General features: G+C 45.5%; 1 protein-coding gene across 1 annotated transcript in view; it reads left to right on the plus strand.

Annotated features, from left to right (window-relative positions):
* The window catches only part of NRG2 (neuregulin 2), a 168258-nt gene that overhangs the window by 140695 nt on the left and 9761 nt on the right, over positions 1 to 17802 (plus strand). Inside the window, exons 6-7 of the mRNA XM_065644209.1 lie at positions 3415 to 3473; positions 14979 to 15002. Of these exons, the coding sequence (XP_065500281.1) occupies positions 3415 to 3473; positions 14979 to 15002 (83 nt within the window). The remainder of the gene's footprint in view (positions 1 to 3414; positions 3474 to 14978; positions 15003 to 17802) is intronic.

Below are 17802 nucleotides of genomic sequence, written 5' to 3' on the forward strand. Positions count from 1 at the left end.
AGTCTGCCTCACCCAGCTGCCTCAGGCTTGTGGTCTTTAATTGCCAACAGGGCATCTTCTCCACTTCCTAGCACCACCTTCCTCTGCTTCGTCACAAGGAAACTCAACAGGCCTCATGTGTGGTGGTAACCGCTCGGGCTGGGCTTTCCTCAGGAGCCGTCTGGGCTCCCTGGTATTGAAACGACATTACTGGTGTGTCTCCCTTTCCTGTGCTCCAAGATGGACAGCCACGAATGAGAAAAGACCGTGAGTTTTTCAAAGACCTTTGCCTGACCAGGGAGTCAATTTTCCAGTTTCAAAAGTGACTTGGACACTGGGAAACCTAAGTGTATGACTAGGGAGTTCAGTGAAGCCTCATGCAAAGCCATGCCCTTAAGTTGTCCCTGAGCAGTTTGAGGGGCACAAATAACCCAGCACGCTCCCACGTGGAGGTGTTAACACAGGTCCTGAAAATCAGATGCTGTGTAGCACAGAAAACAGGTTTGGTCATGGGCAATGAGGGTGCACCAGCTTTTTTGCTCAGTGCAGACCTACCAAACTGCAGTGAACACTGCCAAGAAATCAAATGCCAAAGCCACATCAGTCATGTAGGTCCTTCTAAAACTTTCTTCTGTGAGAGGGACAGCAGGTGAAATGTCCCCTGGACACGGGGTACTCTGCCTTGGAGAACTGGGAACTTAACTCTTTAGGGGAAAGATGGACAGATTTGGAGCTGTGGAGGTGTTGAGGTGGAGAAGGACAGTAGATGGGATGGAGAGATCATGCAGCCTTTTATTGGCTGTATCTTCCCCTTGGATCGTGCTAGATTCAGAGGTGTATCTGCAGGTCCCATGTACGCATCTAGCGTTCAGGCTCAGGCTACCTCTGGTGTACCAGCAGGTTGTCTCACAGAAGGATGGCCTCCTTTAGGAGCCTGTGGCAGTGGTGCATCTGTGTCAGAAAATGCCTCAGCCTTCTCCCCTGGGAGCGTTGATGCAGGTCTCCAGGCAGGGATTAGACATCTATGCACTGGGGGAATGGCACCAGCCGTGTCCGTTGCCACAGCTCGTCCTGCCATCTGCCCAGCCACCTGGTGACTCCTCAAGTCCTTCCCCACATCTCGTCTCAATCCCACCTCTGCCATTTGGAGAGGAGCCCTCCAATTTGAAGAATCTGTGTCCTTGCAGGCCTGACAGATGGGCTGGTGTACCCTTGTTCTGTACAGCTGCTGCAGCTGCTGAGAGCCCCTAGCACTCCCTCACATGTCGTGATGCTCACCTGTTCGCCGAGATCAGTCTGTGACCAGGAAGAACTATTAAAAATCAAGGTTTTCTGGTCATAATGAATAGGGAAGACTTCTCTAATTTCTACCTCTTCTCCCCAAGGGAACTAAATATTTGGCGAAAAAAACCTGTCTTCCCTTAAGCAAGTAGACAGAAGCAGGTATTCATCTCTCTCGTTGACTTTTTTTATTGCCACTGGAGTTGCACATCTGTAATGTGCCATCTAAATGTAAATCTATCAATGACAACAAATGTTGCCATAGCCCTTGAGTGACAGTACAGACATAATCTGCCAACAAGCTTTGGAACTACAAAGCTTTGGTCATATTAAACATCAAAGCCATCCCTTCCTCATCCCCTTCACTGTGTCTGCAGACTGGGAGCAGGCGTTAATGTGCCTTTGTGAGCACGAAATGGTCAGACCTGCGCTGCCCATGTGGGGCCAACAGTGACCTGGATGTGGACCTGACCCACCTCACCCCACCATATATGCAGGTTGAGACCAGTCATCTGACACTGTCGCGAGGCTGCTCCCGTTGTTTGCTGTCCTGCGTGGTGGACTAAGCCATTGGCCTCGGGCTCAGGCCTCTGGTCCACGTCCTTTTTGTTGGGGCGTCTTTCAGCCTCTTCCTTGTTGACCTGCTGGGACCTGCTGAACACTGAGGGACAGTACGATCTTGTGGGTGGCAGCTGAGAGTGAGGAAGGTCTGACATGTACAAGGTGTAGAGCCTGCAGCCCTGCTTACCCCAGGAAGATGGAAGACAGCTGTTAAGATGCTGGCTATAATGATAAAACCCTCTTAAGCTCAGAGGAGGGAGAGGTCGACTGAGGGGTAGGGAGGGTGTTTTAGGACAGACAGAGCTGGGACTTCAAGAAATCTGGGCCTAACTTTGAGGGACTATCCAAGAAAGTCAAAAGAAAAGATGCGAAGTGAGGGAGAGAGATAAGTGCCTGGGGGAAAAGTGTTTGACCACTCACAGCTGAGCTCCCATCGCTTCCCAGGTTCACCGCAGCTGTTCACAACACAGAGTGTGCGGCTCCTGCTGCACCCGTGCACGGTTCAGCAGCTCCTGCTGCACCCCTGCCCACGTCCCCCCCACTCTCCAAGCCTGGATCAGACTGAGAGCTGCTCTGGGGAGCTTTTGAGCCGTCATCCCCAGGGCACCATCCTTGCCACTGCAGCATCATGCTAATGTATAACTGGTGCCCCATGAGCTGGCACATCCCAGCCCGTCACATAATGTTGGTCAGGATAGCCTGAGAGAGCCTCACAGTTGGGCAGCAAGACCTGTTTGGTTCAGCTTTCTTCTCTGTCCCTTTCTCTCTGTTAACACAGGGACTCTGTGCATGCTTTCTCTCTAAATGCAACGTAACCCTTTTCCCTGGAACATCCTGTGAGTATTTCCGGGGTGAAAAACGGGAAAACTCTTGCCGTACACAACACTCACTGTCGCCTGAGCAGCTGCTCATCGCTCTGTGGTGCCTTCTGCCAGTCTTGTCTAGATAGCAGCTCCAAGAAGAGTCTCTGAAAGTAGCAGCCAGCCCATATCGATTTTCCTGCCAGCTGGTGCTTCTAGCAGGTGAGAGGGAAGGAGGCAGGCAGAGGAGGAAAGGAGGGGTTTGGCTGGCTGCTTGAAGATCCAGGCCAAAAGTAGAGCTGGAATGCTGATGTTGCAGGTGCCTGGTTAAAGCAAAATGGAGAGTAAATACGCGTGTAAAGCCTTTATTTTTTCCATTCATCACAATGCACTTTTTATTTCTGACCTTAGCCTCAAGAATGGTGCCAGACATGTTCTGTGATTTCTCCCCTTTTCCCCTCCAGATGTCCAAACGGATTCTTCGGACAGAGATGTTTGGAGAAACTGCCTTTGCGATTGTACATGCCAGATCCTAAGCAAAGTATGTTTGAAGACAAAAAATGCACCACACTACTTAAAACCTCACGGGCACAGCGGTGGATGTAGAGTGGTCTAGTCAGGGATGGCTTTTGGTGTCAGCTTTGGGCTAGGGCTTAGGGATGCAGGTAAGGGTGCAGGCTGAAAGCAGAGGCATAGGAGCCATGGAAGGGATCAGAAAGGGCCTCAATTCAGTCTGTTTGGTTGTCATTTTGCTATCTTGTTTCTCTCCTTCTGGTTTTCTTTCTTCCGGTAGGTGTCCGATCGAATTCACAGGAGACCGGTGTCAGCATTTCGCAATGGTCAGCTTCTCCAGTATGTCTCTTTCTACTTCTCTCTCTCCCTGGTTATTGTAGCTCTGTGTCATGTCCTTAAAGCAGGTTCTTCTGTTCTCCGAGAGCCCTCTTCTGTCTTGTGCGCTCCCAGCTCTCCTTGGCCATAAGAGGAGCTGTGACCGTGTCCAAGAGGAGAGTTGGGGCTCTTCTTATCTCCCCATTTGTTAGAATGGGTTCTGCTTTCATTTCTGATTGAACTTAATGTTGCTTGCTCTTTTCATGCAAATTGCAAATAAGGCACAAGGTTATGTGGTGTGCTGTGTGAGAACGGTTTGTGTGATGAACTGTATCTGCTAGCATTGCTGTCTCAGGATGGACTATGTTGCGCAGTGCAAGATATGTGCATTTTCACATTACTCTTGTGAGGGGGTGTGTGAATCTCTCTGTACCAACTGAGGAAATCACAGCGAGGGCTGTAATGAAGTTTCCCCTGAGGTGAGGTTGTGTTTCTGTTTCCAGAAGCTAAACCAAGCATCAGTTGCTGTTCAGGTGAGATGGTTGGAGGCTGGCTCGGAGTCACATCCTGGAGCATGAACAGAGGGTGGGACAGGGCACATGTGCACACCTGGAGGCCTGGAGGTCATGCTGGTGGCCGTCACTATCCCAGGGCTTCCCAGCCCTCACTGCCACGCAGGATATGGGCTAAATCAGGCTGTATCCCTCCCGGACACAGAGGTGTTCCCGTCTCTCCTACGGAGTCAGACAGCTTTGCATATGAGATTGTATCTAACTATAGCGACCGATCCTTTAACCTCGTATTCATTGGATGTAAATACCCCAGAGCCCCTCCACTTAGTGCTTGCCACTTTCTACTTCCCAGTTCCTATGGGCTCTAGGTCTGCAGAGATGCCTTGCTTATAAACATCATTAGCTCGTTTTGTTCAAGGCAGATATTTTTTCCAGGTCCGTATTCAGACCGTGTCCCAGCATCAGTGGGATCCTGGGCTGGGTGAGGACTGACTTGAAAGGAGGGACAGTTACAGTGCAGGTCATCGGCCACGGTGACGCTGGGTGTGATCCAACCCGCCTCCATGCTGGATGGTCGGACACCAGGAATGGTGGTTTTAAAAAGAGGGTTTTTAAAAAGAGCCGTGAAAGAGGCTTCAGTTAGTGAGAACCAAAGGAGAAATGCCTCTCGGTGATGCCCCCTTGATTGCCAGTGCCCCCTCTCCCACCGCTCTGTAAGAAATCCCGCAGTCCTCATCCTGAACTGGCAGTAGCAGGAGTCTCATTAGCTCACGCTAATAGCTGGCAGTGCTTGCATTAGACTCCCTTCTACAGAGTATACAGACAAGATGCAAATGGGCTTTGTGAGACCCTTGGGACAGCTTGATGTTTTTACATTGCCTTTTGTTCCAAATTGGCTTCCAAATTTGAAACCTCAATTGATTTATTCTTACAGACTAAAACATCCAAGTAAGCTCTTTTTAAAATGACAAAACAAAATGTTCTGTTTAGATCTTTAACCTGATGCAAAAAGGTTTCCTTTCTGCTCTGAAGCCCATGATGTGAGGGACCCCTGCTGCAGACAGCAGTGGGATGCTCATCCAACGAAGCCGATTTGTAGCACGTTTCATGAGGTGGTGTCCAACAGGCTTAAACATTATTGCTACTGTGCTGCAAAGCCAAAGCAGGGGTGAAAATGAGTTTTATGCCAGGAAAACGCCTTTTCAGAACATTAATGGCAAGAGTAAACAGTGTGTGGGTTGTTGTTTTTTTTTTTTTTTCTCAACCTGCAGAATCCAGTTTTTTATGAGAATGAGATTTGTTTCAGTTTTATTCATGTATTAGAGGAAAGACGCCAACTTTCAAACCAACACATGTACATTTCCTTACCTCAGTTCTGCTTTAACCACAGGATAGTAAAGTAAAAACAGCTTAACAACCCCGGTTACCTGTCTGTACTTGGATAAAAAACATCTAAGAAGATGATTCATGTGTGTTTATAGCTGTTTTCACTTTCAGGTCACAGTTGGGTAATACATGTAGCAGCAGAGGAGAATGCACTGAGCTTGCTGTTCTTCTGAATAGGAAAAGCATTTCACTTGAGTCCGGACTGCGCAAATGCTTACTCTCTAATCAACAATTAGGGCACAGCAGAAGTTGCTGTTGCTCTATAATTCACATAGTGATTCATCCCATATGGGTTCTGACAGGTCAAAAGCTGAAACAGATTAAATGAGATTCTGGCATTTCCACTGGAAATAAAATAGCTCTGGCCTGATTCATGTTTTGAGAACATTGCTAGCACTTGACAGCTACTTAAATAGTAAATAATGACACCTACACTGGTGTTGGTTTAAATGCATTTGGAGTATTTTAGGTTTTTCGGGCCTAGATCAGACCCTCCTGGTTCTTTAACATAAGTATTAAATGTTACAATATGACTGTTAGTAGGTATATCCCAGGGTTGATTTCTCTTTTACTAAATTTAAGATGCTGTTCTGAAACGATGTGGCAGATACTTCACTGAATTTGGGCCAGAGATGGTGCAGCACCCGAGCATCATGCCAGGTGCTGCCTGTCTTCTTTCTGGGAGCAGCTTCCTATCTCACCAGTTTAAACCCTTAGTCAGGTTTCTCTCAGGTAAAACTCATCTTCTCTAGGAGTTCAGGCTCTCTTTGTTGATTAGGCGGGTAGCCAAAGGTGTATTTAGATAGGTTTTTCTCGCATGTGATGTTTCTTTATGCTGCTGTTACAACCATATGACCAAGTGCCTACTGTCAGACATTCTGGGTATATGCCATACTGCTCGAAAACGAAGAGGGAATGTTAAAAATGAAGCCTTTTTTCTGTGTCATGCTCACACTGTTGCTATTTCCTAACAGACTGGTACAGAGGAACTCACTGGGGATTATATTATTGGGCAAGCCTGGATACCTGCTCTGTCCTGGCTCAGCCCTTAGTTGGACGAATAGCATTTGCTTTTGGTAGGAATTTGCAGCGGTGGAATTCAAGCAAGTATCTCAGTGGCTGATCTGCTTATAAGAAGTTCACATTTTATTTTGCTTGCATTGTAACACAAGTGGAATGGGAAATGTGTTGAGATACTGGAGAAAAAAAGCAAAGCATGCCAAAACAGCTACTTATCTGAGAAAATGGATGCACCATGCAGACACCATTGCTCTAGCCTGGAAAGGTACCACTTCTGAGCAGAGCTGTGGTACCTGTGTCAGCTCTAAGCCAGCCTTTATGCTAAACCTGTGTTAGTCTAAGTCTAATGGTCTGTTTTCTAGCAAGGCTCATACTGTAAGGAGATCTAAGGCGGCGTGTTTGTTTTGTGCAGCAGTGGTTAGGTATTTGCAGACAGTGGGCTACCATCAGTCAGCAGATGGACAGATCTGAGAAGAAAAAGATGACCTGATGCTGACTGAAGCCTGGTTAGATCCAGTACGAAGTTTCACTGATCTCAGTTGGTCTCTGCACACTCCTCTACCCACGCATAAGGAACTGGCTGATGGATCAAGGTTAGAAGATCATGTTGTCTAGGCTTTAAGTAACTTTTAAGAGGAAGGTCTTATAAAGGCTGTACAATATAACTGAGGGACGTTAAAGAAACATTTCAAACAGTTTTAATTTATACTGAAGGCGAATTAATGGCAGTGAGCAGAAAGAACAGTGATTGTCTGCAATTACTGTAAAAAAACAGAGGAAAGCCCTGGTAGATGAGAATACAGATAATTATTTCCATGAGTGATGAGTCATTAAATCATCTTACTAAAATGTTTTTCACATCGAGATCTCCATACGATTATATTTGCAGATATAATTAATATATATATACTGCATTGTATATATGATGGTAAAGTCATATCATCTGCTAGTTTGGGGAGTTAGATCTTGCGGTTGTGATGTAACTCCAGTGAAAGCAGAGGGCTGGGAGATCCTAATTAATTCCAACAGTAACCTAAAGCAGGAATCCTCCCTGAACCTGTCCGCTGGGAATGCGATGTGCAGGCGAGGACCAACCAGCTATACTGGCGGTCTGAGTCCACATCATGAACTCATCTTCAGACCCTTGTTCTCTCTGCCCCACTCTTTGCAGAGACAGTGGAGCCAGACCCTCATTATTTTTTTAGTGAGCTTTGAGACATCTGTGTTAGATGTTTGAGTCCAAATTCATACCCCAGGCTGCAGAGGGTTCAGCACCCGAGCCTGAGCATTTGGCTCATCAAACTCCAGTACTGCCATCAGGATGAGATGTTTCACCCTCCAGAGGTGCCAAGGGTGACGAGGGTCATAGGATTAGCTATCAGACGTCTCTCCCAGAGCCCTGGTACAGGTGCCTGCAGAGTCACACGTCACAGGTGTCTCTGCCTGTCCACGCTCTAGTGAGAACAGAAGTTTAACACAAACAAACATCACATCCTGAATGAATCCGTAGCATTAGTACCCAGGGACTGATTTGCCTTTGCAGACAGATCTTCATCTCTGCTTACACATGTGGGTGAAAAGTTCAGCAATATCACAAAAGAGGGAGTCTTTCTAATATGAGAGCTTCTAGTAGGTACTGGAGACTTACCCAATTCACAGCTGTCTCCTGGGTCCAGTTTCATAGATACAACTATGTCCTGCAGCTCTTTCCAAGAGACAAAAACACGTCCAAAGTCATCCTTCCTTTTTAAAAACTCTTTTTATTATTATTTTTTTATTTTTTAAACTGTGCTGGCACCTGAATCTTACAGCTGCCTGTACTACATCAGATCAACACCTAACTCTATCTTCTCTGTTCCACAAGAAACTTTTCAGGTCTTTGTAAAAGCCTGCTGGAAGTTTACTAATAAATTGCCAGTCTTTGGGCTGGATGGTTGTAAAGATTTTGTAAAACATGTTGGCAGCTATTTCACTCCTGGTGGGGCCGAGATACTGAAACTTAAACATGATAAGCGGGAACATTTATACCTTGCCTAAGTCTGTCCAGTTGGATTCTTTCCACAATTTAGAAATTTGGGATGAAGTTTTATGTTTGTTCTTGTCTCTTGTACGTGGAATCTGAAATTTCATTTTAACTTCACTATTTATTCATCTCCCAAAATAATTGTCACTGATCTGGAGGACAACTGTCATACCATTCATCACCTTGGTTAGTGAAACATTTTCATTTTCTACTTGGTGACCTAATTAAAGTCGGAGTCTGTTGCCTGCCTGTAAACATATTAGAACAGAGCTGACATTTGTAAATAACGTAATCTAGCGCATTCTCCATTTTTACCCCATATCTCCTTCTTGGTTTCTTTATAAAGCTAATATTAATTCATAGTTGGAGTCTTCCTACTGGTCTGCTTTGGAAGCACAGAGCAACATTTTCTGCTATCCACTGGGAGAGCAGACTTTCTTTTCGACTTTGGGCTCCCTTAGGAGTCTGTTATTCAGGCATGAAATCCCTTTTTCAAAGGGAAGAAAGACAGCTACTCTTGTTGCATGGTACTCAGTGTAGCCATCTGGAAACCTGGGAGAGAAGAGCTTGCGCTGAGAAACCCGCGTTTTGCAGATGACAATTCTGCTGTCAGTGGGTGCTGGCACGAAAACATCCTGAGTTCCCAGCTTGATGTATCTCCCAGGGCTCTTTAACTGTAGCCATCAAAAGCTTAGTGTGATGGGTCTAGCTCTTGACTGATTCGCTGTGTGGCAGGACGTTGCCCTTATGTAGGCATTATAGATTCCTTCCAACAACAGACAACAAGAACAGGTGCTTCTGAGATGAGACCCACCATCTGTTCTTGAGCACCTATCGCACTGTCACTGGGTGTGATCTGTGTAGTGGTCTCAGCAGAGATTCCTGCCCTATCATCCTTTCCTGTAGATCAGATCGCATTTTCTGTAGGTCAGATGTCTGGGTCTTCCCATTAGTCATTCTTTCCAAGGAAGTTGCTTTCGTAGAGCCCTTCCAGCCAGAAAAGCAGAAACTGATTCTACCTGCAGTGCCTGTATCAGGCTGTCTGAGCTGGAAATAGTATCATATGTTCCCCCAGTGGCTCACAAACTGGCTCCAGCGCGGCTCACTAACCTTGTGTGGAAGCAGAGCAGTGCAGGCTTATCAAGCGCGAGGCTGCTTATTTTTCTGAGGGATGGTCCCATTCACTCTATAATCACCAGGCTGCAGCTGAAGGACTGTTGGTCCTCACCCTGACCTGTAAAAGCGACCCTTCTGACGGGTGGGGTTTGGACGCTTGCTCCTCACACTGAGGTGAGGTGTCCCTATGAGCAGATGGACAAATCTGTCACTTCAGGCACTACTGGGAAGGTCCATATCTTAATTTCTGCTTCTCCATTCACTTCATTTCGTTTATTAAGCAGTAGTTTCCTACCCGTTGATTGCAAAATGAAAATGATAATTAGAAGAATGCTTCTTTTTTTTTTCCTATCTCTTTCATCCTCCACCTCTTTACTCATCTGAATCCTAAAGCAATATTTAGCAGCATTTCAAATTCCGCAAGCATTCTGCAGCTTCCTTCCAATAGCATGATAACTGCTGGCCACTTAATTACAGGGTGATGACTACACTGTGTTGTGGCTGGGTAATTACAGGGCATTTGTGGTTTATCATAACAGGGCTATTCCTCTCCTCTTGACTGCAGTACAGGTTACCCTTTGGGATCTCCTGAAGTTAATTGCATGCTAATCCACAGTAGCTGGCTAATACTCAGTTGTGACGTATCTGGACCCTTTAGGCCTACCAAATTTTTTTTATTGATATGTTACTGGACAAGCTAAATGGCTGTGCAGTTTATGGAAAGTTTACAGACTTTCTGTGCTTGGAGATCCCATGTATTGCCCAGCCCTTAACACAAGCAGTGTCCTTTGTACCCAGCACCATGGGACTGTCTCGCATTGCTCCTTGTACCCCCTGGGGGAAGCCTGGACCAGGGTGCTGCAAGTATCGCTCTTGTTAGTACAATTTATTATCAATAGACTGTCTTGATGGTCCTCAGATGTCCACTCTGTTTCATGCCTTGGAGCATGCTCTGTGACTCAGATAGCCTCAGGGGGACCCGGGCGTGTTTGGGGGGAATAATGCATGCAGTAACTAAACATCTTAATGAGGTTCTCAGGCAACCTGAAATCCACACGAGCAGAGGCCCGTTTTCACAACTCTTTGCTAATGCTTTTATCCTTCTTAATCATCCTATAGATCTACAATTCAGCGCGAGCCATCTTGTCGTAAGGTGTTACTCCTATGAGGATATTTCAGATTAAATGCTTTTGTATGTTCGTCTTTTAAAGCAGGTAAAATACATTATAGAGAAAAACAGACTCATTGCCGATCAAGTAAGCGTAGGAGTTTGTCTTCTGTCTGATGATGAGAAAAGAATCCACTACAAAATTTGTGACAGTGGGTCCACAGAGTACCCGCTCTACTGGTAGCACCCAAATCAAACTGAATTTTTTCTTTCAGTCCACTTCAGACGACTGTCAACCTTTGGGGGACTTGAGTGTAAGATCTGTGCATCGCTTAACTCCTCAGCAAGCCCTGCTTTGAACAGCTGAGTGGTACCAATCTGCATAAGGGATCCAACCTGAGTCACATGCAAATGTGCTGCAGCTGTGACGAGGAGTGTGGAAATTAAACATTTTTGTCATCTCTCTCATTTTTTTTCCCTTTTTCCCTTCCTCAATTCTCCCATTCTTGCTGCCTTTCTCTGTTGGACAGCCTTCTGTCACACATACAGTAGTTAGGTACTTGAACATTTCCAAACTACTGGTCCGGTCTCCTTTGGGATCAACACAGAAGAGCCTAGCTTAGCTTTTAGGTACAGCAAGTAACATAAATACTGCAAGTAATGCATTCAAGAAACCAGTAGATACTGTTTCCTTAACACTGATGGCTGCATTAGGAAGAATGTGTTCTATTTTTAAGTCCAACATTTTCAGAAAGGTTGTGCAGGCACATGTGGCATGAGATTTTTTTCCAAAAAACACGTCCCCACTTCACATGGTCTCGGAGTCTCACAGCAGTTCAGGGTGCTCAGCCATAGCTCCTCGCCATGACCAGGGAGCATGTGTGGAGTTCAGACAGAAGGCTGATGATGTGAGAAAAATAATAGGCCCATTTCCTCAGCCTAGAGCTACCATCTCAGTGCCGTCTCACTGCAATTTATTTGCCTGGTATCCTGTGGATATATTGCTTCCAATAGAGTTTGTCCCGTGGGAGTTGGAGAGCACTGCTGCACTCTGTCAGCACTCCTGGAGTGTATCGGTTTGTCTCTACAGATGGGATTCATCCATTTAATTTTAACTATCCCAAAGGCTCCCTCTGCCACAAGCCTGAGATGCAATGCGCCGTTGCAACCACCTCTGTCAGTGTGGAGTGAATCACCATCCGAAGGAGCTGGAGGACTTACCTGGACCTCATGCTTCCCTCTATGTGGTTCATGGCCGTAGAGGGGACTGTTGCCAAAAGGTTTCTAGGCATCCCCAGCAGCCAAATCTGGCAGACGGCAAATCTAACTGGGAAGGTGAGTAAAATGCAGGTTGACTGAACCGTTGTAGGACACAGTGTGGGTACTACACATCGTGCCGAGCATCTTCTCCACCCGAAGCTTTTAAAGATGTATTACTTTTCCTGATGAACCTCTTAAAAAAAGCAAAGGAGGCTTCTTTCGAACATGATATGCAGAGATATCTTTTGTTCCAGACTAAAACGGATTGCTGTCTCTAGGAAAAAAATTGTTTTCTCAAACGTGTTTGTTACCAAGCGGTATATTGTTGATACAAAATAGATAGGCACCGTGTGGTAAACCATGTTTGTGAAGATGACACCCTTCTGCTGAATGCAGAATGATTACATTTTGAAGCAATGTTTTTTCCCGGAGCTGGGGTCATCTCATTAGCCTCTGGTTTGTAATATATTTTGTAATTTTGAACAGTCTCTTCTTTAGAGAAGATGTGAACCCTCCAAATCCTGGCCTACTCTTGAAGTGTCTCCTCTTTCACTGTCCCAGCACAGAGGGCAATACCTGCCCAGGCTGGGAGGAACTCCTGGGCAGGGGAAGGGGAGAATGTGTTCAGTTATGGGAGACAGCAATGCCTGTAGCTACAACTGACTTGACACTTCTCACCTTGCTTTCAATGGCTTAATGTGCTAGGACTGCTTCTCTGCATACTGTCAAACGACTGGTTTGCTATTATCATCGGTGGAGATAGCAGAGAAGCAAAAAATGGCATGATGGAAATTTCAGTATCTCCCGATATGGGTCCAATAATTCCTTTGCTTTTTCAAGGAAGTTGACTTGTCATCTGGGGGAGTTTTCCGCTGGAAATCTTGGAGGACAGCCTTGCAAATCCCACCAAGTGCCTCGAATGTGGCATCAAAGCTGACAGTGAGCGGGAAGGAATCAGGAGAGAAATCAGTTCGAGAAATGATGATAGAGAAGTGTTGAGTAGCCACGGACATCAGATGCAGGAGCACAGGCTGGGTGCGGTGAGGCTTCCTCTGTCTACAAAGCCACCAATAGGTTTGTGGGTATAGGCAGGCACGTGCATTCCAGCCCCTGCATGGTTGCGTGGTTTCTCTCCTGCTCATAGAACCTGTAGCTAAGATTCAGCAGCCGGCAGGCTGCATCTGCTGCATGGGATGGGGACACGAAAGAAACAGCAGTTCTGGTGCGAGGGGGACGGTGGGAAGGCTAAAGCTCCTCAGGCCTTGCCCACCACTTCCATTTGCACAGGCATTTCTGAATTTACAGAAGCACGTGAAAATGTTCTAAATTGCATCCATTTGTAGCTGTAGGTGTTACAGCAAACCCTAGAAAAGGGAGGAAATGTGGCAGTACAGACAGCATGCAGCTATCAAATGGATCAATAGCATAGACACGGGTGAAATTTAATGTATCTCTGCACACATTTGTCATAGTGTCAGGTGAAAGAGCATGTGTAATGAGAGCATGCGTTAGGAAAAGGTCAAGGCTAGATGTGATAGCCAAGAAGTTTAGGATGAATGTATTCTGTCCAGTTCTCTGCTGCCCACCACAACGTGTCCCTGTCACTGTAACTTGTACAAAATGACTGTGAAATGCATGGTAGAGTTTGCCGTTCCTTTTGCACAAATGTGAGATGTGACGCAGAGAGCAGCCAGTTTTTCTGGCCTTTAAATTATACAAAATTAACAAAAAAATCCACCCCAACACAACTGTTCCTACCCCTGCCCCCCAAAATAAAACAGAAAAAAACAAAACACAAAAAAACCCTGAAACCCAAACATCGGCATTGTTTTGAAGAGAAGAACCTGCTTTAGTTGAAACGTGTTTACATGTTCCATAATGATTAGTGTTAATTTCCCTCTGCCCAAGTTTTTAACAGTGTTGCAAGAGAAAGCCAATATTTCTGTACAGCGAAATGCAGTTTCTATTGAAAACAGAGCAAATAGATCTCTAAGCTGCAAATAAATTTGTGTGTATAGTGACTGGGAACAGTAGAGCTCACTTTTGTGTACAGTGATAAGTTTGGAGAACTTTAATGTTCATGTAAGAAAAATTGTCTTTAAGTGAGGACTGTACCAGGAAAATTACTAAAATTCATTATACTCGTTTTGGATAACTGTGTTACTGATTCATTAGGTAAACTCTACTTTACTTAGCGCTATCTCTGCAAGATGAACTGCAATCCAACTTGGTAATGAATACGAATCTGAAAGCAGATGCTCCAATTCGTGGTTTTTTTCAGCATGCTTGTTGTTTTTGAAACAATGCAGAACCACAGCAGAAGTGAAACCTGGAACGTTACAAACTTGAGGGCAGCTTTCGGTGCAGTTTGCACTTTTAGACCTGCGAAGGATTCGTTGCCTTGCCCAGGCAAGTAATCCCTGGCAGCATCGCCGGTCCAAGCGGAGATCCGCGCCACCGAGAGCAGCGCTCGCGCGACGGGCACGCTGCTGGGTGGCTCGCGGGCGATGCTGCTGGAGGACGCTGTGCAGCCGAGACCCGGCGTGAGGTCGCGGGCGGCAGAATCGTGCTGGCGGCCCCAGGGCCCGCGCACGTGCCCGCACGTTTTGCCTGTAGAAAGTGAATGAAGGGTTTTTACCTGGTTCACGTAGCCGCTATGTGTTTTGATCTCTCAGGAGTTGTTTCAGAGCAGTACTTTTTTTTTTTTTTTTTTTTTTTAAAATTTTTTCCTTTTTTTTTTTTTTTTTCCTTTTTTTTTTCCCCTTTTTTTTTTTTTCCTTTTTTTTTTTTTTAACTGCCTAAACTGTGAATTCCATATCAGGTACTAACAAACATGGCTCATCTCAAAAGAATTCATAATTAACTAAAAGAATTCATAATTAACTTCCACTGCAATTTGTTTGGGTCTTTTCTTTACATAAGGTAAAACCTCTGTTGGGAATTTGAAATGCTCTGAAGCGTACACTGTCTTCTGTGTAACTGCTGCTGAGCCTACAGAAAAGCTAACCTGCTGTAACTGCACAGTGTGTGTGTTTGTATATTAGAGATCTCTGACAGACCTGTTTTTCTTTTTCTCTTTCTCTTCCTTCTTTCTGCATTGGCAGAGCATCTTGGATTTGAATTAAAGGGTATGGAACAACCATTCATTTATTAATCAGAAGCCATTAAGAGCTGCCCACGTTATATTTATGGCTTTAATGGGATGATTAAAAAATCAGCTGTTCTGTTCTCTTCCCTGGCACCAAGATAGATGTTTGGATTAAAAACAAAAAAACAAAACCAAACCAAACCAAAAAAAACCAACCAAACAAAAACCCTAAAAGAACCAAACCAACCAACCGACCAACAAAAATGCTAAATCTAAATGTAAACCTATACAAATGCATGTGTATTTTTAGCAGCACTTTTTTCTTTGTTCCAAGCAGCAGCCTGGTGTGTGTGGCGTGACTGGGATGTTACAATTGCCATGTCTCCTCATTCAACATGCTTTTGTGTATTTAACTGAAAAGCTGGAGTTTGTGTCCAGCCAAAGGGTTGCCAGCAGGCACCACGTGGGAATGGACAAGCATTCCAGGAGCGGGAAGGCAAGTTTCAGGAAGATTGGGACTTTTCTAGAAATTGCAGTCGTAGACCCACTAACCTCCACTGGATCCTATGGAGGGGCAGGACGAGCTTTGCCATTGCTCCTCCCAAAGGTTAACTGCGTATTTCTGTTCTTGACCGGGAGGAAATTGTTCTAGAGTTAGTCTGGAAAACAGTGAGCCCAGGGAAGTCAGTAGTCTCCCATGAGGGTGGAGGGTGTAAAGCTGAGCATCACAGTGGCAAGTTGAAGTTTGGAAAAACACTGCAGTGTCTTAAACGCTTTAAAAATAGCCACTTGGGGCAATTTTCTATTCTGGCCCTATTGCTCATAGTCATATTATTTTTCTTCTCTTCTCAGTCTGTTTTTAGAAATATATCAAGTATCTCTTGAGGAAGCGCCTGGGAAAAGAAATCCTTGATGCTAGGTTTCCCTTGAGTGTCCAGGCCAAGCACAGGGAGGACTTGGCCAGATGAGAGCAGAGAAATTTATCTTTACCACTTAAAAAAATTGACCCGGCAATGTCAGCCAGAGCAGATCTTCCCGTGAAGATATTTCAATTCTGTTTGCTAGAGGTATGGGGACACCAAACTTTCACTTCTGCATCCCAAATTGTCTTCTCGGCTCCCTGTGGTGGAGGAACATGCACTAGATGAAGCTGGAGAAACTTGTCTCCTCCGGTTTTTGCATGCTGATCCACTGGGATTGGTGTGTAACCCCCAGCAATTCTTCCCTGCTGCAAAACATGTGTGAATTTTGTGGTCAGGTGTTTCAGAGAAAGTGGTGCTGCTAATACTAATACACTTAAACAAACTTTCAAATTGAGGATTTTTGACATCCCTTTTTTGTTGACCTTTTGTCGTTTTCCTCGTCCGTTGTCAATGTCATCACAGAACCGCACGCATCCCATTCCCAGTCTGCAGCCGTCTCTTCTCTGTCATTTCATGCGTTGCTGTGACACCCATGGCTGGACTGTGATCCTGTCGGCATTATGTGGCGCCACATGGTTTGTTCGTAGTGTTTGCTGCTGTAGAGTGACAGTGCTGCTGCTGAAGACGTGCTGTTTGTAGAGCATACAGGCACAGATGGACAAGTCTTGCTCCAGGATCTTACCTCCTCAAATCCAAAATTATAGTGTGCACTCTCCTATTTTCTTTCTGTCACTGTTGAGATGGTTTTGTGCAACACGAAGACACTGTGTTATTGAGCATCGACTTTAATGAGATGTTAGGAGCCAGGCTACGTTGCTGTCAGCAGGTTGTTTAATTTTTAGTTTTGCAGCACTGACGCACAGGCTCACACTTCACTGCTTCACATAGCAGAGCTGTCAGCTCAAGACAGCGAGGATAAATCTGCATTTCTGATGAACTCAAACATTCCCCATACAATTCAGGTGAAAGTTCAGGAGTCAGATGTGCCAGAGTTGGGGTCCCGTACTGACACAATCACCAGAACAGAGGCTTTGATGTGAGCCTTGGGTGAAAAATTTTGTCATGTAGGTGACAGGAAAAAAAAAAAAAAGCCATAGTTCGCTATTTCTCTCTCCTCCATGATTCAAAGGGAATGATTTATGCTTGGAAAAAAAAGTCTTTGTAGCAAAAAACATAGCGAAGAATCTTGGAAAAAATTGGCTTGATGGATGGGTCCATGGTGAAAACAGACTCCATACCCAGCTTTTTTTTTTTTTTTTGTAATATAAAAGTAGTTTTTGCTGGGTAGTAGCAAAAATCTTGCCTGGTGCCATCTGTAACCAGGACATGATCCTAGCTGGGTTTCCTGGTTCTGATAAAATCTCTCAAAATCCTGACTGAAAGAAAGACCTGTACAGCTGGAACCCGTGTCCCAAAGGTGTGCAAAAGCAAGAAAAGCAAGAAAAGCAAGAAAGCTTGTCTGCCATGGTTGCTGATGCCTGGAATAGGGCATCTGTGCAAGGGAAACGCATCGCTGAAGGAGGCGTTTCACCCCAGAGTGAGTTCTTTCCCCATACCAGCTCCACATGGGTCCTTATAGTAAAATGCAAGGAGTATGAGGTCAGCCAGCACCCAAACCCCACTCTGTGAGTAGGTCCCAGAACATTCTGGCTCTCAGCAGGTGCAGCAGCTGGTGAAGCTGCTGCAGTAACTTTCAGCCCAAGGAGACCCGTGACCTGCAGCTCCCGGCCCACAGCACTGTGGAGCTGGAGTCTGGGCGAGCCGCAGCTGCTGCCTCTCTCGGAACGGTGGGACATCGCCTGCCAGGGCCACCGGCACCCCGAGTGCCTTGTCAGGCCAAAGGCCAGTGCACGAACAAAATAAATGGAAATGTATTTCTTTAAAGAGTACCTTTGCAGCATAGGCATGAAGCAAGCC

Source organism: Caloenas nicobarica, chromosome 13 (genome assembly GCF_036013445.1).
Source record: "Caloenas nicobarica isolate bCalNic1 chromosome 13, bCalNic1.hap1, whole genome shotgun sequence".
Taxonomy (NCBI): domain Eukaryota; kingdom Metazoa; phylum Chordata; class Aves; order Columbiformes; family Columbidae; genus Caloenas; species Caloenas nicobarica.